The sequence below is a fragment of the Abramis brama genome (genome assembly GCF_963993115.1).
Source record: "Abramis brama genome assembly, chromosome: 9".
Classification (NCBI taxonomy): Eukaryota; Metazoa; Chordata; class Actinopteri; order Cypriniformes; family Leuciscidae; genus Abramis; species Abramis brama.
The window spans coordinates 2,920,515-2,948,098 of NC_139971.1; the positions used below are offsets into that span (position 1 = coordinate 2,920,515).

General features: G+C 37.2%; 1 protein-coding gene across 1 annotated transcript; it reads right to left on the reverse strand.

Moving 5' to 3' along the window:
• LOC311089063 (uncharacterized protein C14orf132) lies at positions 1-27,272 on the reverse strand. The gene is made up of 3 exons (XM_084123498.1): positions 27,138-27,272; positions 2,846-5,027; positions 1-1,364 (listed from the first exon to the last, which is right to left on the reverse strand). The coding sequence occupies exons 1-2, from the start codon at positions 27,219-27,221 to the stop codon at positions 4,818-4,820; spliced, it is 294 nt and encodes a 97-aa protein (XP_083979624.1). The 5' UTR covers positions 27,222-27,272; the 3' UTR covers positions 1-1,364; positions 2,846-4,817.
• Positions 27,273-27,584: the final 312 nt, after the last annotated feature.

Genomic DNA, 27,584 nt, shown 5'->3' on the forward strand with positions numbered 1-27,584 from the left:
TAAAACTTCCTTAAATAGTTTTTTTTTTTTTAAAGCTTTTACTACAGGTTCAAAAAATAAAAATGACAAATAAATAAGCTTTTTTGGTGGTGTCCAATATTAAATGGAAAAAAAGTACTGTACTGTGAGTATAACTTATTTTACAAACATTGGAAGAAAATACATGGAGGAATCCATTCTTTTTACACATTTTGTATGTACAGTATAGACAATGATACTTGCATAAAAATAACAGCAGAGGAGAGATATTGCCAACATGCTAGTATCACTCACATCGAAACACTGGATTCAGAAGTGGCTGGATTCATAAAAGGAAATCACATTTGTCACTTTATCGTCATACAAACAAAAATGGCATGAATTAAAAGGGTACAATTATCAAGATTTTTAAAGTGTGCATCATGTGCTATAATAATGCGCTATAATAATACTATAATATAGTTAAGGTAAACTAATGATAGAGGAGGTGATAGTTCAGATCACTTTGAATCCAGGTAAAGTGAGACACATTCTGACACTTCATGGCTGTTGTTTATAAGGTGACAGAAGTAATTTTCAATAAGTTTTTTTAGTAATTTATATAAAGATAGATGAGCTCAACTGTCCCCCGCTTTCCATGTTCTTCTCACACATTTAACAGTGCAATCTGTGATGACTTTAACTGGATTTTTGCGTGTGAAACAATGCTGTATTGTTGTGCTGGCATCAGGTATATGACAAAGATCGTCCGGTGTTACTCATTCATTCACAAATTTCAATACCAATAAGGAGCAATGAATATGCAATGTGTGAACAGCTGATGTTTGAATGAAAATCTTAATGAAACTCTTCTAATGACCAGCATAAATAAAGTGCATCTTCTCCATTCATATACAGTTTAATTTACTATGCATTTATTTCTTATTAACTTCTAAATGCATATAAAAAAAATCAACAATTAGATGTATATTATTATTATTAAAACTATATTTTGTGTCAATGACAGTCCTAAAAAAAATATAAAGTTGTCTTTTTTTTAAATTGGTTGTTTCCTCACTTTGGAAGAGATTCTCAATCAAACTGTCTCCAACACATGCAAATAACTCAAAAGTAATGCTTAACCCACATATGCATATTGTTATTCAACTGTAAAACAAACAAAACAAAAAAACATTTACAGATATTCAGAGCATGTTGAAATTATGAATCTGCTTTGTTTCCCCAACAGGAATTCACTTGATCATCAAACAAGCTCCTTCACTTCTGAGTGTCTTTAAAGCAGGTTCCCATTGTGCCGTTGCATCAAAGTGTCTCAAAGCATCTTATTATTGTGAGAATATGCTTTAATACAAGCAACCTTTAGGCTGCAACATGTTCCTTTCAATCTGAAAGACAAGAGGAGACGTGTTAAAGGGTCAGGAGAGACCACAGACATCTCCTTGCAAACACAGCCTCGGATATATGATGCATAATAATAGTGTCAAGATGTTTTGAATCATGGGCAAAAATCATAAAACAAACGCATGCAGAGGACTCCAGATCTCTCATCTCGGCCTTGCTCTTTAAAATCATGTTTTTGAACTGTGGATATCTTTTCTTTATTGCAGAATGGATTCAAGGCCAGTGCAATGGTTCAAAGCAAAAATGCAAGAAATCATTTTCATGGTCATTATCACAAATTACAGACACATGACTGTACATTATCTCTCTTGTTACACAGCTACATATCAATGGACATGAAATTGAATGGAACTTATTTTTTAAAACTAGCAAATGGCACCAATTATTATTACACAATTATTCAAATATACACTATTGGTCAAAAGTTTGGAATTTCAAAAGTTTTTGAAAGCTATTATTCTCACAAAGGCTGCATTTATTTAATCAGAAATACAGTTCAAACAGTAATATTGTGAAATATTATTTCGATTTAAAACAGCCGTTCTCTGTGTGAATATATAATAAGCTGTAATTTATTCCTGCGATCAAAGCTGAATTTTCAGTGTCACATGATCCTTCAGAAATCATTCTAATATGATGATTTGATACTCAAGAAACATTTCTGATTATTATCGATGTTGAAAACAGTTGTGCTGCTTCATATTTTTGTGGAACCAAATCAGCATATTATAATGATCACAGGAATAAATGACATTTTAAAATATATAATATATATTATATAAAAAATAAATCATATAAAATATATTTAATATATTAAAATTGAAAACAGTTATTTTAAATTATAATAACATTTCACAATATTACTGTTTTTACTGTACGATTCAAATAAATGCATCCTCGGCGAGCAGAAGAGGCTTCTTTCAAAAACATCTTAATTATTTTAAACTTTTTACCAGTAGTGTACAGTGTAGAAATCATTATGCGTAATTATGTGATGCAATTGACCAGTCAGAATCCCAGCAAACTGTGTATTAATGTTGCATATCTTTATAAGATTATAATCCTTAAAAATCCTTTAAATAAATAAATAAATATAAAAGAAGTTCCTTTCCTTTTCCCTTAATCCTCCCTTGTCTGGCTTATGCTACTCTGAGCAATGCCTGCACTTTGTATTTTGAGCACTTCTTGCATTGTTTTTCCCTCTTCACGATGACTCGCTTAATTTAGTCCTAATTTGTAAGTCGCTTTGGATAAAAGCGTCTGCTAAATGACTAAATGTAAATGTAAATCCATTCCCCGTCCATCCTTTGGTCTTTACATGAATGTAACATGCTCCGCTGTGAGTCCAAGCCGCACTTGATGTCTCTGAAAGCAGAATCCGTCTGGTTCTGCCTGAGGTCAATGCAGAAGAGCCGGCTGTAAATGAAGCTTAAAATTGACTATAGCGAATTTAAAGAAAACTCACCTCCAAAATGAGACCGATCATTCCCACTGTGTCCACACCGGAGCGCACGGATGGGCAGCATTATGTTCCCTAAGGCACATTGCGGTGTAGTTGAGTGTGTGATGGACGCCTGCGTCTCCATTGACCCCGGGTTCAAGCACACTAATGGTGTTTAGGCTGTGCCACATTTCTGAGATCAAACTATGGCCAGAAAAACACCACAGCCCTGTTCCCAAACTCCTGAAGGAAAACACAGGCAGAGGGTTTCTACCCTTCAGCCGGCTTCACCACAGAGCAAAGCGGAGCGATGGATATCTGTAAAGATGTATAGACTGGCTTCAACACAGAACTTCAAAAGTTTTGTATGCTTTTTTTAAAGACGTCTCTTCTGCTCACCAAAGCTGCATTGATTTGATCAGTAAAAACAGTAATATTGTGAAATATTCAAATTTCAAATATCTGTTTTCTAAGTGAATATACTGTAAAATATAATTTATTCCAGTGATCAAAGATGAATTTTCAGCATCATTACTAAATACAGCATCATTCTAATATTTACATTTAATCATTTAGCAAACAGTTATGAATATGCTGATGCTCAAGAAACATTTATTATTATGATCAATGTTGAAAACAGTTGTGCTGCTTCATATTTCGGTGGAAACTGATTTTCTTTGATGAATAGAAAGTAAAAATATTGTTTAACATTAAATGTCTTTACTGTCACTTTTTGATACATATAAAGTCAATACTGTGCAATAAAGGGTTAGGACTGTCAGAGAACACTATCTATATCATCTCTGAATTAAAGCCCTGAAATGAGCCCTGAAACCCATAACTTCGACTCGGGCGAAATAACACAGAGCGACGGCATGCTAAACCTCTGAACCTGAACCTCCTCCAACACAGTTTGATTAATCGTGCTGGAACAAAAGTCTCAGTTCAGAGATCCAGCAGACCATTAGTAACTGTGTGACCAGAATAAAGACTTCTGGGTGTTGAAAAATGAGCTCTGATTGAATTAATGAGGTGGCATATCTGTATCTGTAACTCATAGATGAGATTCAGCATCATTCATGCACTTATATTATCTTACACATTCTCACACACTAAACTATGAACTCGGATTGAAGCTGGCAGGGCTAATGTTTTTACCAAAAGAGACTGCATTAAAACGATTAAATAAGTGGGTTTGAGTGGCTCTGCGCAGGGAATCGGTTGGTGTTATAATAGGAAATTTACAGACGATTTGGTTTTGTTGTTAAAACACTTATCCTATCCTAGCTTAACGTGCAGAGACTATCAATAAGCCATTTTCTGAAAAATGGGAAACACTGATTTCAATGCCACTTTCAACCAAAGAGTCTAAAGGGATGTTTTCACGACAATGATGTACTAAATATGTAAAGGTTTTCCTTTTGTGTTTCTGACAAGTTTCACGTGTACGTTCACATTGCTCACTTCAGTCCTAGATTGCCTAACAGTGGGCCAAAAGAGTGTTGACTCCATTGGTAGAGGTAGAAATAAAGAGGAATGGGCAAAATCAGACAGAAGCAGTGTGAACTAATGCCAGTTAATGCATAGACTCGTCTGACAACCACCATCTGTCTAATTTAGCATGCACCGACCCTCAGAAACATGCACACGTATTCGAGTCCCATCCATGCATGTCCCAGGGATTTACTTTATCATGTTGATCAACACCTGGACAGTTGACAGATGTTACGCAATGCTGGCTTATATAACCAAGCAAACTGTAGCCGACCTATTTTATGAATAAAACTAACAAAACAAATCTATTGAAGAATAAGTGCTGTCATTAATTTAAAATAAAAATAAAATAAAAAAGATCATTCAGCTGCCTTAAAGTTCGCTCAAATGCATCTTTGGAGAAAGGAGACAGAAGGTTGTTGCTTGCATACTAAATACTGTGCTAAGGTGCAAACGGGTGACGGATAAGGAGTTCAGGATGTGTTCTTGAACACTACTGGGTCTAAAAGGCACAGGCGCACACCACTGCTACCACCACAATGTTGGAAACGGTTGCAATGACAGCCACCCACAGCCAGATGGTGTCGGTGGAGTACTTGGCCTCCTTTACCGGCTCGGCTGGTTTGGCGTTGAGGTTAGAGGTGGAAGTCTGAAGGGACGCGTTGCCATTATGTGGAGTATCCATTAAGGCCCCGCTGACGGCTGGAAAATGCTGTGAGAAAAGGGAGAAAACATGGAGCATGCAATTATTCTCAGTCCTAAAGTCAACATGACATGCTAAAATGACCCCGTTTACTTTCTTTAGGGCTTCTATCGTGCTGTTTTCCATGTTTAGAATTTCTTTAGTGTGTAATGTTGCTGTTTCAGCATGAAAAAGCTCTGCAAATCCATCCAGCGGGAGTTCCCTTTCAGTCGCTCACGTTCGACGTAACGTCTCCCGTTCCCTCCTTCAGGGAACGAGGGTTAAATCAGTAACCGAGACGTTCTTCTCTATATCAGTGTCAGTGTTTCTGAACTCCTGAAACGCCTCCATTGTAGTCTTGAGTTTCTTCCGGGAACGAACACGTCACAATATCCCTCATTTAAAAAATTCATACGCAGAATAAAGGGACGGTTATGGTGAGGGGCAGGACATTTCCCCAAACACACTCGGAGTGCTCGACCAATCACAACACACTGATCCAGCCGACCAATCAGAGCACAGTGTGCTTTTCAGAAGGAGGGGCTTTATAGAGACAGGAAGTAAACAGAGCGTTACTGACAGACTGGGAAGAGAGGAGCTGCAACAACGGAGAATATGGGGAAAACAAGGTGTTTGAAAAAAAGGGCATAATGGGTCCCGTTCCTGGTGCATGATTTAATGGTGCATGTTAAGTAAAAAAAAAAAAAAAAAAAAAAAAAAAAAAAAAAATATATATATATATATATATATATATATATATATATTCACAATCCAATCAGATTCCAATAAATAAAATAAAGTCCTACTCTCAAAGTAGTAAATTAAAATAAGCCAGATAATGGAAATAAAATTGTTGGCAAACGGCATTTTATACAGACTTTAATAGTTATGAAGTGTCTTGGATAGCGTTAACAAAAACTTGTTCCTGCTATGACCTGTTTGATAGTCAAGGTTACTTGTATAGTGCTTTACACAATACACGTTGTTTCAATGCAGAAAAGCATGATGTTAATGTTTTTAAAATTGTCATGTTTTATAGTCAAATTAGTAGATTACAATTGGGTGATAATATAGTTTGCATTCTGCCATGTCAAAAGCAATCAAGCAGTTGAGATTTGCTATATATCACTCCTCACATAGTCTGTATGTTTGCAAATAAAGTAAATACATACTTATATATCTAACTTTATATAGAGAGCTGTGCAATAATATAATTACATTTGAGGATTTACTATAGAGTTTATATTGCTTTCTGTGAGTATACTGTATGCAAAAAGATGGATGAAATATATATCCAACATTTATATAGAGAGCTGTGCAATAATATGGTTTACCTTTTGGTATGATATAAATCACATAGCCGAGATTTGCTGTATAGTATATATTGCTTTACTCACATATATTGTATGTGTGCAGGTAATGTAGGCTACAGTTGTATTCGCAATTATTCAACCCCCATTGCAAATCAGGTTTATTGGCAAAATGTACAGAATTTCAGCTGTTTGCAATTAACATATCAAACAAAAATAACTGAAATGGCTCAACACAACAAATGTTTCAAGCGGTTTCCCCAAATTTAACTGAAAATGCAACTTTTAATGACTTCTGCAGTCTCAAAATGATTCAACCCCTTCACGACAAGCATGAGCTGCTGCAAACGAGATGTACTGTATAACCAGACACCAGCTTCTGCCAGCGTTTTCTGCCGCAGGAATCTTAGCCCATTCCACATGTGCAATGGCCTCCAGTTCAGTGATATTCTTGGGTTTGCGTGCTGCAACGTCCTCCTTCTAATCCCACCAGAGATTTTCTATGGGGTTCCAGTCAGGTGACTGAGATGGCCACTGTAGACTCTTCCAGGACGACTTCTGCAACCAGGATTGATGGGATTTGAGGTATGCCTGGGATCATTGTCCTGTTGGAAGGTCCAATGACGCCCAAGCTTCAGCTTCCTCACTGATGGCATGATGTTTTCTCCTAGGATTTCCTGATACTTCAATGAATCCATCTAGTTTTCCACACGCTGCAGGTTTCCAGTGTCAGAGGACGTAAAGCAGCTGCAGAGCATCCCCGAGCCCCATCATGCTGTTCTTTTCAGCATATGCTGCATTCTTCTTCCTCCAGACATACCACTGATCCAGAGGGCCGAAAAGTTCCAGTTTTGCTTCATCGCTCCACAGAACAGAATCCCCAAACTTCTGTGGCTTATTTACATGATTTTGAGCACTTTTCTTGAGCTTTTGAGTCAGTAGTGGTGTACGTCTTGGAGTTTAGTACATGCCTTAAGGCCATTGTACACTGAGTCCGAAATTCGCATCCGAAATTTTCTCATGTTAAAAAAAAAATGCGACCTCACGTTATGTCAATCACGCTTGCACACTGTCTACGAAACTTTCGTCCGTAAAAAAAAAAAATTCGGATTGGGTTAGATTTTCTGCGTTTTTCGCATCCACAGCCAGTGTTTTGAGAGGTTTTTTGAAAATTCAGAGCCACCGTACAAGCGAACGACAAAATCCAGAATGACGTCTGACAAGTTGATACACTATTCGTCTCACAGCACAAGTACTGTATGAAAAACAAAATGCGGATTACAAAGACACTGAATAAAATATAACCTGTATACAGCTGTTCTGTCTGCCCAGCGCTTCCGCCGGTGTGTGTGTGTGTGTGTGTGTGTGTGTGTGTGTGTCCGTCCATAGACATACTGTCAGTCTCTGTTCAGGATCGATTGGTTCACGGAAATTGGTGGTCTTCTTTTTAATATGTGGTTCCAGTATCGCTAGCAAAGCATCAAACTGTTCCACTGACATTCTGAGGTAAATTTTGAATCGTTTGGGATAATTTCGCAACTCCTTGATAAGGAGGTGAAACTCTCCTTCCTCTCAGCGCAATCTCAGGATTGGATGGACCCAATATTTCCTCTTTCTTTTTTTCTTTCTCTTTTTAAGAAGAAAGAGGGCAACAAATTCATCCTCACTGCTTGATAAATCCATTTTGTATTTTTGGCGTTTTTTTCCGCAAAGGTTTAATAAATACGCATCGGACTCAGTGTGCAAGGTTTCTGTGCGTGACGAATTTTAAGGCTGACAAACACGAAAAAACGCATACGAAAATTTCGGACTCAGTGTGCAATGGCCTTTACTGTGCAAGCTGAAACCTCAGTGCCTGTTGCCACCAAGTCTTGCTGCAAGTCTTTTGCAGTCACTCAAGGGTTTTTCTGACCCTGCCTTCTCAGAAATCTGGCTGCAGCCGCTGGTAGCTTCCTTTTTCTGCCCCGTCCAGGTAGTGAAACCACTGTTCCTTTAACTTTGAACATGCAAACTATGATTCCAACTGTGTCTCTAGGAACATTGCATCCTGTCAGGGGCGGTTCTAGAGGCGGGGCCACAGGGGCCCTGGCCCCTGCTGAAATCTGATTGGCCCCCGTTCCTAGGGGTGGAGGAAAAAATAGATTCTTAGATGTATCGCGATGCGGACGTGGACGATTCTGAATCGATTCACAAATGTCAAAAATATATTTTCTAAAAATATATCTTTTTTTTTTTCTAATAACGTAATATTGACGGAACGCAAAAGGCGGAACTCTAAAGCGGATGTGCAGTGCGCGGACAGTCTGTGGCGCGCACATAACAGAGTCGCGCACATGACAGACGCATGATGGCTGAGCGCCAAATTCGAACGGCACCCTCTTCGTTAAAAGCTAACGTATGGAAAATTGGCAATTTCATTGTTACCTATTTAGTATTTTTTGTATGAGACCTGCTTTCTGTATTGTTTAGTTTTCACATCAATATGCTGTAAACCGATCTGTTATATGCAAGTTACGTTATACTGCCCTGCAATATGTGCAATGCCAGTCACAAAAAGTTACTCTCTGCAGATGTTCATTCAAAGCTGTTTTTGATCGTGGTATACAGCAAACATTTCAAGTCATATCTCTTTATTATTTAGTTGTGATTAAGAGCGGCTTTGTATGTTACTAATTATTCAGAATATGCGTATCCACAAGCATTATGTTTGTATGAGAGCTGCTGGTACATAATTCTATATTTATGTTAGTGAATTTGCTTCAGCAAAATGTTTTTGTTTTGTTTTTTGTCTTAAGGATTATATTGCTCATTGGAAATAAGAGGATGTTGGTTAGAAGTCTATTATTAAATGCTAGAGATTCAGAATATGCTGAAGTTTGTATTAATTTACTAAGTTTGCTGCTAGTACAGGCACACATTTATTTTCCTGTTGGTTCTTTGCAATGTTGGGACAAATGCTGGCAAATGTAACCTTACAGTTGACTTGCCAAATCACTTCCATTTGTTTTATAATAAAATTAATATAGGAAGTAAGTTCGTTATGGGTCATCATAAATACTTTGCTTTAAAAGTACCAAGTAGTAAAAAAAAAAAAAAAAAAAAAAACGTTAATAATCGATAATCGTTACCCTCTGAATCGTAATCGAATCGTGAGGTTACTAGACTAGAGATTCCCACCCATCAATCGTCGACGAGAAGAGCAACCGGAGAATTCTTCATAACGATCACAGATGCAATTCCACCCACAAGCAATTAACAATAATTTACTGTTTATAAGCGATGACATGATTATGAAACTTAAAAGGTGGAATTCAGAAAGAAGTGCATTGTGTCCTTTATGCACAGTATAAATAAATGAAAAAAATCATTAAGAACTTTACTGGCTCATAATTGTTTATTAGAGCGTTTGAAAAAGGAATGACTGCTGAAATGTATTTGCACCGTACTGAATAAATTATTTTGTGTGCTTGAATGTACCCTGTATTTGGCCCCTGAATGTAACATGTGGCCCCTTAATGGCCCCTGTTACAGAAAAATCCTAGAACCGCCACTGCATCCTGTTCCTTGTTTGTGAAGGGCAATAATGTCTTCTCTTAACCTTTTGGACCATTCTTTTGACTTTGACTAACATTCTTTTGACTACTTTTGACTTTCCGATATTTCATGTGTTCTAGCTCAAGCACACCTGGTGCAACTAATGAAGCCCTAGAATAGTTGCATCAGGTGTGCTTGAGACAACACCTGTTTTGCAGATGTGTGCTGTTGTGAGGGATTTTATTCAGGGGGTTGAATAATTTTGAGACTGCAGAAGTCATTAAAATTAGCATTCTGTTGAATTTGGGGAAACCACTTGAAACATTTGTTGTGTTGAGCCATTTCAATTACTCTTGTTTGATTTGTTCATTGGAAACAGCTGAAAGTCTGTACATTTTTCCAATAAACCTATTTTGCAACTTTATGTGCTATCTTTCATTTTTAACTTTAAATGTATCGCAGGGCGATAACATTACATATTTTGAGATTTGCTTTATAGTACATGCGCTTCACGTGACTGTCCTGTGATAGTAGCATCTGGTTTAAAAAAGCATCTCTATTTATCATGCAGTTTTCTGATTGCTCCCATCTGGCGTATGATGTCACCAGTCGGGAGGTGTACAGGTGCATTCTGGGTAGTGACGGTCATTATGTTCTGTTGCTCTTCATCACCTCATTGCTGCTCTAGCTCCATTCATCAGATCCAGACTCACTCATCGCTCTTGCTCTGACCTGATAGCAGCTGTTTGAAGGTTGGAGAAGAACTCACACAGTTAGTGTGAAAGTTAATCTGCTGCGTTGTGGATAAAAGCATGAGCGAACATGTAGAATCCCTCTTACTCTTAATTCAAATTAATGATGTGTCACTTTGAAACTAATTTCAAGTGATATATAGTTTTCTCTCATTATCTTATTAAGATTACTGAATACGCTTCATTACTGCTACTCAAGTTTTGATATGATTAAATTAATAGCCAAAGATATTCAAAGTTCGAATCAAGTCAATAGAATATTCCAGCTAACAGGGAGCATTGGCAAAGTTATGAACAAACGTTTTTCCAATAACGTTAACAGAACATTCGTTCAAAGTCATCTGGTATTTAATGATATTCTCGAAATGTTAGCACAAAAACATTTATGCATCATTTGCTTTCCTGAATAGTTTTAGTTGGATCTTCATCAAATTTTTTTAAACGTCATACTTGTTAATTTTGAATGTTCTTTAAAAATGTTACCATACTGTTTTTCAAAATGATCCAATGGAAAGTCCCCTTAAAGGTACACTGTGTAGTTTTTGAAGTATTTTATTAGCTAAAATCAATGTCTTTATTCATAAATATGTCCTCATTGGTGTAAAATGACCTCTGCCAATGATCCGACTTATCCTGAAGAATTTCTTATCTTTATTTACATTGTACGGGTTAGTCCAAGGAGGCTTACATGTCGTTCTGTCTATAATAGCAGGGAGGGACAAAAAGCACTAGCCTACCTCAACGCGTTTCCGAATTCAAAAAACGAGGGTAAATATCGGGAATATCCCAGGTGGAAAGATATGGAGCTTAAAATATGACAATATGATTTGAATTTGAATTGTGTAAATTTGAATTATTTACAAGTGAAATCTAACAAAATTGAATTTTAGGTGGTAGTTTAAATAGTTCTGAATTTGATTTTTTTTTTACGAATATTGAACATTTAAAATTTAACAAATTGAAATGTTTTTATGGCTGAATTTTATAGACATGTATTTTCAAACAGCTAGTTTTTTTGTTCTGAATTCGTATATTGCAAATATTCAGTTTAAAAAAATACAGCATTGGATTTGGATTTGTTGCACTGGGAAATAACTTAATACTCTGTTATTTATAGTCATACAGATAATATGACATCATCCGAAACAGTAAAATGTATATTTTTATTTGTGTACATTCAAAATGACTACAAAATATCATGTCATTGAAAAATAAATAAAAAAACATGATGCGCTTCTTTAGCGCGTCTCGGTCTCTTTAGATCTTTCTGGCGCTCACCAAAAATGAACCAAAATACAGAGAATAGCCTTCTTGGCGCGCCTACTTTTGAAAGTCAACATTTAGATTATTTAACGTTAAATGCATTATATATGCCTGAGTCACTTTGGAATAAATCACAGCGTGTTTCATGATAAAACGTGACTTAGCCTATACAGTCCAGAAAATAGGCTATAGGTTATAGCAAATTCAGACCAACTGCTGGTCTACACAAAGAAAAAGCCCTTTCTAGGCTCTTCTGTTGTACCGAGCCATTCGTTAGTCTAGTTGTTTGATGAGAAAATTAAATGTAGCCTATAGTTGCAATACACGCGTTTTGTAAGCTCCGTGCAACTGCTGCAGCGGACTATTATTACTAGAATATTATAAATTTAATACTCAAGCTGTTTTCTCATTTTTCTACTCTTAATATTAAATAAAAAAATGACTGAACGAAAGATACACGGATTCTCTTGAACCACCACCGCGTTTGCGGCAGAAAACTACTGCAGTGCAGCCAAAATGCTCTGTTCGACTTATCTGAGATCCTTTACTCTTCCCTGTGGATGACCTGTGACCTACTTTCTGTAAGATCTGAATTTCTGAACTTGAATTTTTAAGATTGAATTTTAGAAAACTTCTTCATCTTGAAAACTTGAATCTGTATTTTTTTAAACTGAATATTTGCAGTATACGAATTCAGAACAAAAAAACTAGCTGTTTGAAAATACGTCTATAAAATTAAATTTGTTAAATTTCAAATGTTCAATATTCGTTTAAAAAAATCAAATTCAGAACTATTTAAACTACCACCTAAAATTCAATTTTGTTAGATTTCACTTGTAAACAATTCAAATGTACACAATTCAAATTCACATCATATTGTCATATTTTAAGCTCCATAGAAAGAGCTAATGAAAGAGAAAGACTTTGAAAGGGACGCTGAAGTTGCCTGCTTTCTTCTCGACAGATAAGTCAATGATATGGTGTAAATTACAAGCTTTTTTTCATTGCTTGGTTGTGTAATTCATTATATAGGCAGCATAACAGTAGAACATGTACAGTTAAACTTGATGAAGTGCTATTGGAAGACATGCTGTCATAGCTTCTTGGTACATAACGGCTACCGTAGTTGCAACACGCATTTGAAAAAGTGAGGCGCTAGAGAGCACTATTCGTTTGAATGCAAAATACAATTTCACCACTAGATGGGAGAAATTCCTACACAGTGTACCTTTAACATTCATATAACCAATAAAAAACTTTTATAAATCTTTTTTTTTTTAAATCTGAGGTTTTGTGTTTGCTACAACTAAAGGATGTCAGCAGTGTTAAGCAGTGATGTCCTCTAATGAGGCGTCCTCGCATGTATCCATGCTTTAGTTCAGCAGAGATTGTAGCAGCTGATAGATATATCTGCATGCTCATAAGAACAGCCATGCTTTAAGCCTCTGTCATATAAACTCTGTGTCATGCTTCACAAATATACTGGCTGCCCAGTGAGTTCACCAGCGGGAATACACACGTCATTAACCCACAGCTCTCACAGCAAAGCCATAAAAAAAAATAGGATTTGAACCATTCAGTCTGTTATTGTAAGCCTCTGGAGTTTACAGTAAAGATCTAAACCAAAATCAAATCAAACTAATGCTGGGTGCAATCCAGAAATATAAGTTTAAATTAAATATGATTAAAAAGAATATATATATATAATTTTTATTTTTTTTTAATAACTCAACGAAGGTTATAAAGTTCTGAAATCAAAGACAATTCTGTTTATAGGCAACAGCTAATGCTCAAACTCACAGGAAAAGGACCACAATCAACAGATGATAGTAATTTATGACCGGTTTTTGCACAGTTTGCTTTAAAATCATCATGAGTCTCTTAATATGTATATTTTTAATAAATAATCAGGCCTTTTTAAATAAGATTGGTTGCCCTCCAAAGTTCCTTGTTTTTGACCTCGTCGCAGGACTCAAGCTGAGGAAGCTTTCCAGTGAAATGACTTCATTATTTCCAGCCCACTGCAAACCAAACTGAAGATGCACAAAGCAAAACATGTAAAGTAAAATAGCCAACATTTGTGCGAAGCACTAGGTAAAATGACATTATAATCAAATGAGGTGAACCAACTGAACATTTTGCTCCTGAAGTCATGTGCATAATCAGGCGTCCCGCTGCCACATGTCGGCACATTTGGATATTAAAAGGTCAACAGGCACATGTGACCCACGCTCATGTTCACTAATGTGTGCTGTCTTGACCAATGCTGACCTCACTTACAAGTATGAGCTCTAATAGAAATAATATATATTTTAAAAAATAAGATCATAAACAAATTTGTTCTAGCGTTCCAATTTAGTTATAGAAACATTATTTCTGAACATTCTCCAAACCTCCAGTTTTTAAACGTTTAAAAAATGTTAAGAAAACATTCAGTTTTTATCATTCTGCAAACATTACAGGAATGTTTTTGAATATTCTCTAAACATTCTAAAACACATATTAGCATTTGAAAAACATTACAAAAAAAAAACATTCACGAATGATGTATAGATAATGTTTTTTGCGCTAACGTTTTGAGAACATTATTAAAGGCCAGAAAACTTTTAACAAACGTTCTATTAATGTTACTGGATGAACGTTTGTACATAACTTCCCAGTTAGCTGGGAATCTCAAAAGTTATGAAAGTAAATAAATAATAAAATGTTAATTTGGGAACATGCTACTTAAATCGTTTTTTACAGCTGCTATGATAATAAATTTACCTGGATAAAACAACTTAATCACAATTTGACCATCAAACCACGTTTCCATTCAGCTTTAAATCACACATCAAGACACTGATGGACAAACACAGGAAGGTCATGATCGACTGTGCAAATATACAATTCATGAACCTGTTCCTATCAGAGCAATTTAGGCAGTATAATATGTTAGATGGATGGAAAGATTGAGAGGCACGATGAAGAAAAGACAATTAGATGTTGAATGATGTAGAAGGGGAAGAAGAAAAGAAACACATAAAGAGAAAACTGAATGAGTACCTCTAGCTTTCTGCTCCAGAGATGACTGACGGATAAATGTCTTTATAGCAGTCACATCACTCACACTTCACCCGGATTCACTTGTGTGTGTGTGTGTGTGTGTGTGTGTGTGTGTGTGTGTGTGTTAGAGAGAGAGAGAGAGAGAGAGAGAGAGAGAGAGAGAGAGTAATCTTGCTGAGGAGGATTAGAGTTGGTCTGAAATGATCTGCTTCTACTCTCTCAGCAAATCAGACAATTCATATATTATTCAGATACTGGCAATTCCAAATATTGCAAATATTTCTGCTGCTGTTCATCACTCCATCAGTGTCCGAGAACATTCAAGCGCTTGGATGTGATCAGTAATGCATACAAATGTGTGTGTTTCAATCTAAACGTAAAGCCTTTGGGTCTTTAGCATGCAAAGGATCACGGATAATGATGGAGAACATCTGGCCATGATCAGCACTGACCTCCCTTATCTCTTAAAACTCCAATTTACATGTAACATTTTTCTATGAAATCAGTGTTTATTTTAGTATTTATAATATATAGTGTTTGTTATTATTTAGAATTAGCTTCTTCTTTTTTTTTCAATTTAATATTAGTTTAAGTTTTAGTCATTTTCTTTAAAACTTCCTTCAAATTTTGTATCAGTTTTTGCTTTTTTTGTTGTTGTTTTTTCTATTTAGCTCTGATTGATATATATATATTTAAGATTATTTCACTTATTTACAAAGGCAACATTTTTAATTCCCGTTTGAGTTTTTTAAGGTCAAGTTTTTCCATCTTAACCTTTTACACAACGATTTACTAAAACTGGAAAAGTTTTTCCAATGACTGGGTTGTCAAAATGATCCCTGTTCACGCAGATCCGTGAAAACTATAAAAATACTTTTTTATTTTTCATTTTTCTGCAACCTTTTATCTGTTTATTAGCTCAGATCTCCTGAGAAGCTCATCAAATGTCATCCATCTTTCTATGGCACAACCAGAGTATTTCCATTAAGACCACAATGCACTCAGACTGCAAGAGGGAATAAGCAAAACATGAAAAATCAATCCGTCTTCAGCTGTTCTGACATTCGCATTACAGAAAATATTAGCCTTAAGTAAATCATGCAGATCTTGTGCTGCCCAGACATTTGACTGGTGCACAACATCATTAAACTCTAGATAATTCACCCAAAAATGCTAATTCTGTCACCATTTATGTTCTTAAGTCATACAGGTTTGTGAGGACATGAAAATGAGTAATAGCATCGTGAAATCAAATGCGTTGTTCTCACACTTTCCTCTTTTATGTCTGTGACAACCGTTGAGTAGGAAACTCTCACTTTCAGTAACATTTGTTTTCAGTTTCAAACAGCTGTTCTTACACACATTCCACAGCTTCTGAAGAAACTCTTGTGATATAGCTAAAGATATTTACTTTTATGGATTCAGCAGACAATTCATAGTTTTCAGTCACGTGACCAGCGTGGTGCAAAACGTCCACAGAACTGCAGCACAGGTTTGTTTTAAGCCGTTCATATTTAAATCACCTTTTAAAAGAAGAAAAACACAAATATCTGAACTGAAAATATCATCTGAAATGCAAGTTTTGGGCACTTGTGATCCATTCAAGTTCAAGTGTTACTCTTGTGGCGTAAGTCGATACGTACAGCCGTCTGCCGGAAGCTAGTTATTATAGTTGATAAAGTTTTAAATATGGATATTTTTCTTACACGAACGCATCGCTTCACTTCAGAAGGCCTTTATTAACCCTTGAAGAGCCGTGGAGGACTTTAATCATGAATAGATGCACTTTGATGGACTTCCAAAGACATACAGCCATTCACTCCCATTATAAATCTTGGAAGAGCCAGGACATTTTTTAATATAACTCTGATTGTATTCGTCTGAAAGGAGAATGTCATATACTCCTATGGCTTGAGGGTGAGTAAATCATGGGCTAATTTTCATTTTTGGGTGAACGATCTCTTTTATGCGTTAAATCGGCAGCCCTGATAGGTGTAGGGCCTCCTTTTGTGGCCAATACAGTGGGGCGCCGCTAGCAATTTTGGGCCCTATGAAAGAATATGAGGTTGGGAAAGAATGAAATCGATCTCTAGGGGCCCCAAAAAAGGTCCTTCGAATCGTCCGAACTTCCCCCCCTTAGCGGCGCCCCTGTTTGAGCCATTCCTCTTCCAGAACAGTAGCCAGATCACTATATGATGCTGGTGGAGGAAAATGTTTTCTGACTTGCTCCTCCAAAATACCCCAAAGTGGCTCAGTACTGGCCAGGGGTGGGTTTCCCGAAACCTTCTTAACGCTACGTCGTTCTTAAAGGAGAAGTTCACTTTTAAAATGAAAATTCTGTCATCATATAATCACCCTCATGTTGTTTCAAACCTGTATGAATTTCTTTCTTCTGCTGAACAGAAAGGAAGATATTTAGAAGAATATCAGTAACCAGACAGTTTTTGGGTCCCATTGACTTCCATAGTAGGAAAAAAATATACTATGGAAGTCAATGGGACCCAAAAACTGTCTGGTTACTGATATTCTTCTAAATATCTTCCTTTCTGTTCAGCAGAAGAAAGAAATTCATACAGGTTTGAAACAACATGAGGGTGATTATATGATGACAGAATTTTCATTTTAAAAGTGAACTTCTCCTTTAAGTTACACCTTAAGCTGTACCTTATCGATAATACGTGATTCCCGAAACGTTCTTAGTTAAGTATACCTTAACTAATACGTTCGGAAGGTTGGTCTGGACCACTCTTATGCTGCGTTCACACCAAACGCGAATATGCGTCTAAATTCGCGCCTGCCGCGTCTAGTTATACGCGTGACCACTTTGTGTGCATTCGCGCGTCAAGAGCGAAATTGACGCGCGTAAAATCAAAAGTTTGAAGCGAAATTTACGCGCGTCAGAGGCGAAAGTTTCGAAACCTGTTGGCGGCCATCTTTTTTTTGTTTATCGAGCATTAGCATTAATCGAGAGAATCACCGCTCGTATATACTCTGGAGAGCAGAAACAGCTGCGTAGGGGACATCGTCGCTGTACTCGGGTCCACCAAACCCTCCGGAGGGTTTCAGGAGTTTCACAATTTGCTCCAGGAGCTAGGTTTGGTGGACCTAACGGTGAGGACGCTGACGAGGACAGCGTAGGCCGTATAAGCCTCGGCCTCGAGTGGTCGCTGCCTGACGAGCCCGCGCTGTACAGCCCGGCGCGAGGTTCACCCTCGACCGCACCTAATCTGTGATTTATTTTTGTTTTGATAATAAAAGGAGCCAGCCTTCAAAAGTGAAACCTGTCCTGTGATTTTTGTTTGTTTTTATACACTAAATTGTGTTTGTTGTCTTTACATTAGATTAATAATGTTTCATATAATCTAGAATAGATATGGAATAAATAGCATTCAATACAAAATGAGTATCTCTCATATATTGAAATCGAGTTTTATGTTTTTATTTGCTTTATTGTGCATTTTAGTCATATTACAAAATAATTTATTGAGGCCAAACATAAAATAACATTATAAACTGTCACTTCACCACGTGACAGCAGCATGCAAACAGGCTCCTGATTGGTTAACGCGGCGCGAATTGACGCAGAAGTTCAGATTTTTCAACTCGGGCGGCAGACGCGAATTCGCGTCAAACGCCTGAATGCACAAATAGCACTAATAAAATCATTCGCGCGTAACGCGCTTAACGCGCCAGACGCTCAATTCGCGTCATTCGCGCGAATTCGCGTCTACCGCGCCGCGCTAAACGCCTCATTCGCGCCGCAAGATCTCCAGACGCGCGTAAACGCGTCTTACCATTGACTTAACATTGAAATCACTCGCGCCAGACGCATATTCGCGTTTGGTGTGAACGCAGCATTAGCTTTACCTTATCACTGTTGCAGGTCTATATGAATATAACTCTGAAGTTTTAATACACAGACAGTGTTCAATTAGGCTAATTCAAGCAAAGAATAAAATTGTCATTACACTGATTGTTGTTAGATTTTTAATTATATTATCCAAAGGTACATTAGCTGGCAAACCATTAAAGGCTTGATAGTCTATTTAAAGGGAATGATTGTGGTGGGGAGTTTGCTCAAACTATGGCAGCGATACAGCGAATAGTTGTGCTAAAAGACGACGCCGTCCGCGGAGCGCTTTCAGAGGCCAGTGGAAGCATAGGCTACTGTCAGTTAAGTCCTATATAATGTCAGTGTTTTTTCTCACCCAACCCGCGTAGAAATCCCCGGCCAAATTACCTATTGTTTTTTTTTGACAATCAGGTCGTGTGGTGATTTAAATGCCGTCTGAATCCACATCTCTGAGTTTACAAGAAGAGATTCAAAATTCACCTTTTAAATCCTTTTTGATCACTGCCGAGCACCGTACGCAAGATGTACAGTTTTATTACTGAAATGCTGGAAAGTATTTACAAGAACAATATTTCATCACAGCTCCACCTCAGCGAACAAAAATGGGAAAGAGAAGAAAGTATGTAAAAATTTGAAATGGTTATTATGGCAGCAATATATAATACAATTTTTAAATATGTAGGCTAGACTATTATAGTTTGGATTATTGTTTATATCCTAATAAATGCAATTTCAACTATTTCTGAAGTGCTTCTTTTATAAAGAACATCGCTTTCTCACATAACGCAGTGAAGCAGCCCCTGCACGAGAGAATAACTGATTCTTGAGCCGTCGATATCAACCAACTCAGCAGCATCGCCACGGACAGCACCGGGTAACGTCGCACGTAAGAAGGAATATCTTAAGCAGCTTCCTAAGGTATGGTTCGGGGAACACGCCTAGAAATGGTACACCTTTAGTTAAGTTATACCTTAAGAGTCTACGTAGCGCGCTAAGAGACAACGTTATCGGGAAACGCAGCCCAGATCTGGTGACTGTGCAGGCCATGGGAGATCTTCAACTTCACTTCCATGTTCATCTAACCATTCTGTCACATTATCATTGTGCATTATCATGCTGATACACGGCAGCACCTTCAGGGTACTATGTTTGAACCATTAGGAGCACATGGTCCACCAGGATGGTTGGGTGATCCTTGGCAGGTCATCAAGCACAGTCAGGAATGCCATGATACTGAAGCCCAAACCATCACTGATCCGCCCTGTGCTTCACTCTGGACACAACAGTCTTTGGCGTTTCTCCACACTGTGACTCCCACAGATGTGAGAAAGACAGTGAAGGCGGACTCATCAGAGAACAAGGTTTCACATTGTCCACAGTCCAAGATAGGCACCTCTTGGCACCAATGAAACCAACATTTGGCATTGGCACGAGTGACCAAAGGTTTGGCTACAGCAGCCCAACCATGAATATTAACTTGATTTTGGTGGAAACCGGAGAGTCGAGGTGCAAATTTAAATGTGACATATTATCCTTTTCACAAGATGTAATATAAATCTATGGTGTCCCCAGAATGTGCCTGTGAAATTTCAGCTCAAAATACCCCCCAGATCATTTATTATAGCTTGTAAAATTTGGCCTTTTTAGGGTGTGAGCAAAAACACGCCGTTTTTGTGTGTGTCCCTTTAAATGCAAATGAGCCGCTGCTCCGCCTCCGTTCAGAAGAGGCCGATCCTTTACATGTGCTTCAGATACTCCAGCAATAACAAAACATGTGAATTTCAGTCAAATTTCAGAAATAACAGTAGCGAGTGCAGCCTTACAGAGAGACTCAGGAAGAGGGTGCAACTTTTAGACGCACCTGGACGTTTCTGAATGGTTAGTGGATACATTTATGTAGTTGTTTTGAGTTACATTGATTCAGTACATGCTTAACTTTTACACAAGTTGCCACACAGTTCCCTGAGGTCTTTATAAGACAGCTGTGACATGTTTTGGTCAATAGTGTTCAGTGCTCATCTCTGCTCAACCACAGAACAGTTTCATGCTTTGCTGGATCTTCTGCCATTGCATTAGAACTGGTCTCTGTTGTCGCTTGCGAAACCAAATGCCGTGCCGTGGGTGTAAACGTGCAGATTAAGGGCCGGTAATATTATAATAAGATCCTCTTCTAACGAGCAAAATCTGATCTGCTTTTTTTTTGGCATGCTTGCAGAGAAAGACTCACCAAAACAAAGTTGCTGGGTTTCACTTTTCACGTTTTCTGGGTTGGCAGATGCAACGGGAACCCGATTATAGCACTTAAAGGACAAATCCAGTGAAAAATGAACTTTATAAAGAAATACTTTATAAAGACAGTACATTACGCGTTTACATGCAGGATCCATCTTGGAAAACAGTCTCGACTAATCAAGTCACGAACACCGTGCTACGTTAGATTTCACAAACGTAACTCCTGTCGACCAGCTATCCTATCGACGGCGTTCGTGACTCGATTAGTCGAGACTGTTTTCCAAGATGGATCCTGCATGTAAACGCGTAATGTACTGTCTTTATAAAGTATCTTCTTATTAAACTGTCTGTACACTTACAAAGTTCTCAATGCTTCGGTTTGTATGTATGGACCCTCATTATGTTACCGTGTTAGTGTGAGGCTATTTTGAGCCTTGTTAGTGGTATTAACTAGCGATTTATTTTTACTTACTCTGTGCCCCATATACTACTGCTATGAGCTATACTGTTTTTAAAGATAAAACTCTATACATTCGATTTTCATGAAAACGCATCGCAGGGAACGATCGACTCGGTAACCATGTGTTAATTACCCCTAGGTTCATTTTTCACTGGATTTGTCCTTTAAACATGGAAAAAGTCAGATTTTCATGATATGCCTTTAAATCTCTTACTGATGGAATGTAAAATCAGTGAAGATTGGCCACCAGGCCGCGCATATATAGGCATGAATCCTCCAACACTATATTGGCCAGTGTTTCAGTTACATTGTCTAAACCCTGTATATGACCCCTATATCTATACCCCTATTCTCTCTCTCTCTCTCTCTCTCTCTCTATATATATATATATATATATATATATATATATATTTTTTTTTTTTTTTTTTTTTTTTTTTTTTTTTATTTACATATGTATGTATGTATATTTATGTATGTATATGTCCACGCCGATAATTGTATTCAAGTGTTTGCACCAAAACAGGAATAATTCAGTTTTGTAATTCTAATTGAGCTATGACACACACTGTGTAAGCAAAGCATAGTATGGTAATGAAACCTCAGTACATATAATACTACTCAGTGACATGTATTAGCATTATCGTCTTTGCTTGAAGTTTGCAGCCTCCTCACCTGTGCAGAATGAATCACCTGTCAGACTAAACCCTTCCTACACACACTCCATCTCATCTCTCACTGTGTGATGCTAGTGTGTGTTCTTACTGTCGTTTCATCTCAGAGCTTGCTTAAGAAACTCTGAAGTGCCTTTCATGTAAACTTGAAGGAATGTGGCTTCTAAAGGGCTGAGTGGTGTTCAAGGCCTTGAATACGAGACACTTAATACGAGTCGAGAACCTATAACTACACTTTTGATTCACACATACACAAGAAACGCCTAACCTCACATTACCTAGCCTACTTACTGAGATTGTTGACTGTCGACTCGAAGCTGTGAACAGCCTATAAATAAATAAATAAGTAACCTAAATGGTCATGAAATATTGATATGAGTTGAAATTATTTATTACCGTATGTTTAGAGTTTTGAAAAACAGTCAGTTTCACAGGTCAGCGTCATTATACAAAAATATCTGACCAATCAGAATCAAGCGCTTCTGACAGTCGTGAAATAAAATCATGTTATTTGTATACAGTGTCACCAATGCTTCACACACACCGGCTAACAAAAAATATGTTCTAAGAAACATTATTTCTTAATGTTCCGTTTTTACAAACATTAAGGGAAGCTTCCATTTATCATTCTTCAAACATATTGGGAACATTACTTTTGAACGTTCTCCGAAACATTAACAAAACAGAACTGTTAGGGTGTACCGTCGGTGAAGGTGTAAAATCAATGACGATGGAGAAGAATTTTCAATCCAGGGTGTTTATTTTGGTGCAAAAATGATTCCCAAACAAAAATATATACAGTAACAAAAAATAAGGCAAAAGAAATATATATATAAATCCATAAGAGGTTCACACGTATTCTGGCGATGCCAATATCCAGGCCCAAAAATACAAGGAGTGATGCCAGACTCCAAACACTCTCCTGAAAATGGCTACCAGGAGCCCTTTTATAGAGTTAGGCTCCTCCCACTTCTGGGACATACCATGTATAAATAAATGATAATTTTACAGCAAGATAAAACTACACAAATATTTTAAACAAATGGTATTAACATGCAACCTATGCATCACACTATTAATTACAAAATGATGTCTCAACATTGCAAAGAAAAATGCCTGAGAAATGATAATTTCCCTGATTTCCCCCTGTGATGTCACTGACAATGAAAGTGCCCTTCCAATTGGGCAATTAGAAGCAGGGCTGCCAACTTTTGAGTTTAGCTTGGAGTGAGTTTTGGTATGTAAAAACAAATATTGCATCACAATAAGTGTAATTGTGATTGTCAAAACATTTGGTAACTAAATAGAATTTTATGAAGTTTAGTGACAACATGTTACAATGTTTACATTGTACAATGACTGGTATAGGATACAGTTTTTATTATTGCTTGACAAAAATTTCAAGATTTCAATTCCATTCTTGTGATTTGATTCCGATTTTGATTCAATATTGACTATTTTGGATACATATTTTAAATTTTATTTAAAAAAATAATCTCACCTAATGCTGTAAACATAGAGGGCCCAATCTGCTGGTATTATTAAAGGTTCAAAATAATATTAAATTAAATATAATGCAGTTTTTGTTATAATAACAATTATTTAATGACATAAGTAAAAATATAATAAATATGTAGTATATAGTGCTCAGCAAAATCTCCTCTCTAGCTATTTTTTCTATTTAATTAACATGCTATGGTCGTTAAATGGCTTTTCTGAGGTAAATGTAACGTTATGTGACATAATTGTTCTCCTGCTGTTATATTGACCTCTTTCCGTGGTTGAAAAACACTAATTGGTCGATATTATGTATACTTTCGGTAAGTTGTACTGCATCTTTAAATAAAAAAGTAACGGTTCACGTGCACTTGAACTGAGGCGCTCAGCGATCTGTCACGTCACATTTACAAGCGCCAAAGGTATTTTTGTCTGAATTTCGTAATAAAATTGACGGAATCTAAGAGCTGAGAATTAGTTTAATATTAAAAGTACCTCTTTGCTCCACAATTTCTGTGCGTGAGAAAATGGATGTGTGGCGTGAGAGCGTGTGAAAAGTGTCAATTGCGTGAGTCTCACGCTCAATGCGTGAGAGTTGGCAGCCCTGTAGAAGCTTTAAAATGGCAGCCGTTGCTGCACATGGGTTTGCCAGTAGAGAGGTGACCCACAATGTGAGTATAACAGTATTTTATGTGTACATGTTAGTTTGTTACAGGGGAAATAAACATTTGTAAAAGAGTTTGGTGTGGTTTCTTTGAATGTTAAATCATATAACAAAACAAAACATTTAGCATTGAGACAAAACAAACCACCAACAAAAGAAAAGAAAATTATATTAAAAAAAAAACATGGAACAAAGCAGAGAGCCTATCACACCACCTAAACAGAAAAATAACCACACATCTATTATACGATGTTAATTTGCCGGCATGTAGATTGTGTGTGTATATTGGTGTAAACTGTGTATGGGTGTACATGCACTTCAGCAGTCCTTTCAAAATAAAAGTCCTTTTAGTCTTAGGTCACAGGCTCTCTGTGACAAGAACTGGGGTTTTTTTTAGTTATGATCATTTTTTTGTGCTAATGTTTTGAGAACATTATTAAAGACCAGATAACTTTGAACGAACGTTCTATTAACGTTACTGGAAGAACGTTTGTTCGTAACCTTGCCAGTTCTGAGAACGTTCCCTGTTAGCAGCAACTGTTTTAGAAATCGGAGCTCTAAATCACAATTAAACGGCTTAAATGAGGACACATGGCTGTCCGTGGTCACGTATTTCCATCAGGACTGTGAGTTTTGGAACAGATGTGACCGTTGGCCAATTCTAATTAACATTTTAACACTTGATGATAAAGTGCCCAAAGAAAAGCAGGATGATTAATCCGCTTCATCCCCAGATGCTTCACTACATGACTCTCACTTTTCAGGTGTTATTTATTATTAGCAGGGTTCGACATTAACACCCGTCAATTCGCCAAATGCGTTTGAACTTTATATATAACATATACCTTTTTCAGTTGTAGTCTTTTAAAAAGTCCTCTGAAATAATAAACTAAGTGCAATGTAGTGTTGTGAAAAATGTCATTTTTTCGATACATATTGATACTGAAATATCTGAAACACTTCCAATACATTTCCCGCAGAATAGATATACGACAGCAGCTGCTCTCTCTCTCTCTCTCTCTCATCTCTCAGAGAGAGAGTTATACCCGCCTCTCCTCACACACTCGTTTCATTTGCTCCGGATGGATATTGTTGCTGTTACAGGGCATGAATTTCTGCGGGGGATTGCACATATTGCACATAATTGTACTCATTCCCGCAGATGTTGAGCTCACACCCAAAGTGCACACAAATAAAGCTGGTTTTCGCTGCTTACTGGACGATTAATCGCAATGAAACCGCACGCGATTTGGCAAAGGCTGTGATATTTTATGTGCAGCTTGTCAGTGCAGCGGCTGATCAGTAGTAAACGCTGCTCCCTCACACACACACATCATATCTCTCTGAACACCAGAGGGCGTCTCACACACACACACACACACATCATATCTCTCTGAACACCAGAGGGCGTCTCACACACACACACACACATCATATCCATCTGAACACCACAGGGCGTCTCACACACACCTGCCAAATATGCCCCACCGCAGAAGTACGATAACACACATAATTCCAGGAAATCCCCATGGGCATCATCACTGTGGCTGAATAAACAGAAGATTGAAACGCTTTGATTGATTAAACACGACTAATAAACACACGACTGCCTTATTCTGTGTCAGAAGCTCATCATCTCCCAGAAGGAGGAGCTCAACTGTCGTTATGAAGTGAGTTCGGAGTAAAATCATGTTATTAAATGTTGTCTTTTGTTGGACAAGAGGCTCATAAATGCTTCTCATGGTTTGGAAAGATGTTTGACGCGTGTTGCTTTTTCAAATGTAGGTTATAAGCGACTCAAACTCGCAGTGCTTTCAGAGTGAGCAGCGTTTACAGAGCCGTACATCAATGACGAGCTGCACATAAAAAAAAAAATTGCAGCATTTGCGATTAATCGTGCAGCCCTGAAGACAAATGCACACAAAATAATGTCAAAATGCTGGTTTAGCCAAGTATTCACGTAAGCACAGTCAGTCATGTTTTAAGTGAACGTAAACAGTTGAGAAAGAAAACACATGTGTAACAGTATATTGGATCAGTGTGTCAGGTCTTAAAGTATTATACCTGCTGCCAAATTATGAGATAATATTAAAAATATCTATATGGCTGTTTTTCCCCATGGTATCAATGTCAAAATTGTGGCCAGTGAAAAGTGGCTGGTGAGCAAAAAAAGTTAATGTCAAGCACTGATTATTATGAATAGGTCAGAAATTATTTCAAATTATTTTTCAATTTAAAATAAATTAACTGAAACTATTTAAATGAATGGAAGGCATAATATCAATCTTATTCTATTACATACAGGACTGTACTGTACATTTTTTATAGGTAATTTATCATATTTGTTTTTTTATTTTGGCTTGATTATTATTATTTTATCTATTTTAAATGGTTACTCAGACAGGGCTTAGATTAAAACAGGATTAAGCCTTAGTTAAATCAAGACATTTGAGTAGGTTTAATAATCGTGCATTAGAAAAAAAAACATTACTGATGTGCATCTTGAGACAAAACAATGTAGGCTAAGTGACATATTTTAAGATATTACATCAGTGCAAGTTGCGTTCAGTTAAAACAGCTCAGACTTGCATTTTAGTCTGGGACTAGCTTAAGCTTTTCCTGTGAAACCAAAGGTTTGTCTATAAATGTTTCATTTTCACTTTCTTTTGAAGAATATAGTTAAAACACTCGGAACACCAGCAACCAAAAGTTAGCCTCTACAGTGAGAATCAGACTGATGAGAGAGACAGTCAAGCAGTGTCGCACCACGCTATTCCACAGCAATCTGTGAGTCAACTAATTACCATTAATTATACATATAACAACATTTTATGACCAAACCGAGGTAGTTAATCCTACCTGTGCTGCCATCAGAGATAACTCCATTCCCTTCTTCTCTGCAGATGTGATGTTGTTGTGTTGAGCTGAACTGAACTCTCTCATCCTCGCGCCCGTCGCTGTTGTGCGCGCGTAACTGTGCTCGGCTCGGCGCGCTTCTGCTGACGAATTCAGCTGCAGGCATGCACGTGCACGCAACCCTTAAAGAATTATGTATGCAACTTTTTTTTAATCTTTTACAGTCAAACACACTGACACTTGAACTGCCTACCACCTATTAACTATTAGTCTGTAAACAATATTCCTTTTTTTAATTTTGAATTATAGTTAAAGCACAAAGGGCTAAATCTGACTGACTATAAGGTTTGGAGACAAAAGTCCAATCACACAAATATCTGTGTGCGGTGAGGCTGATATCTAATCAATAACCGATGAAACTAAACTATTGCGCAGTTAACCTATTATGAA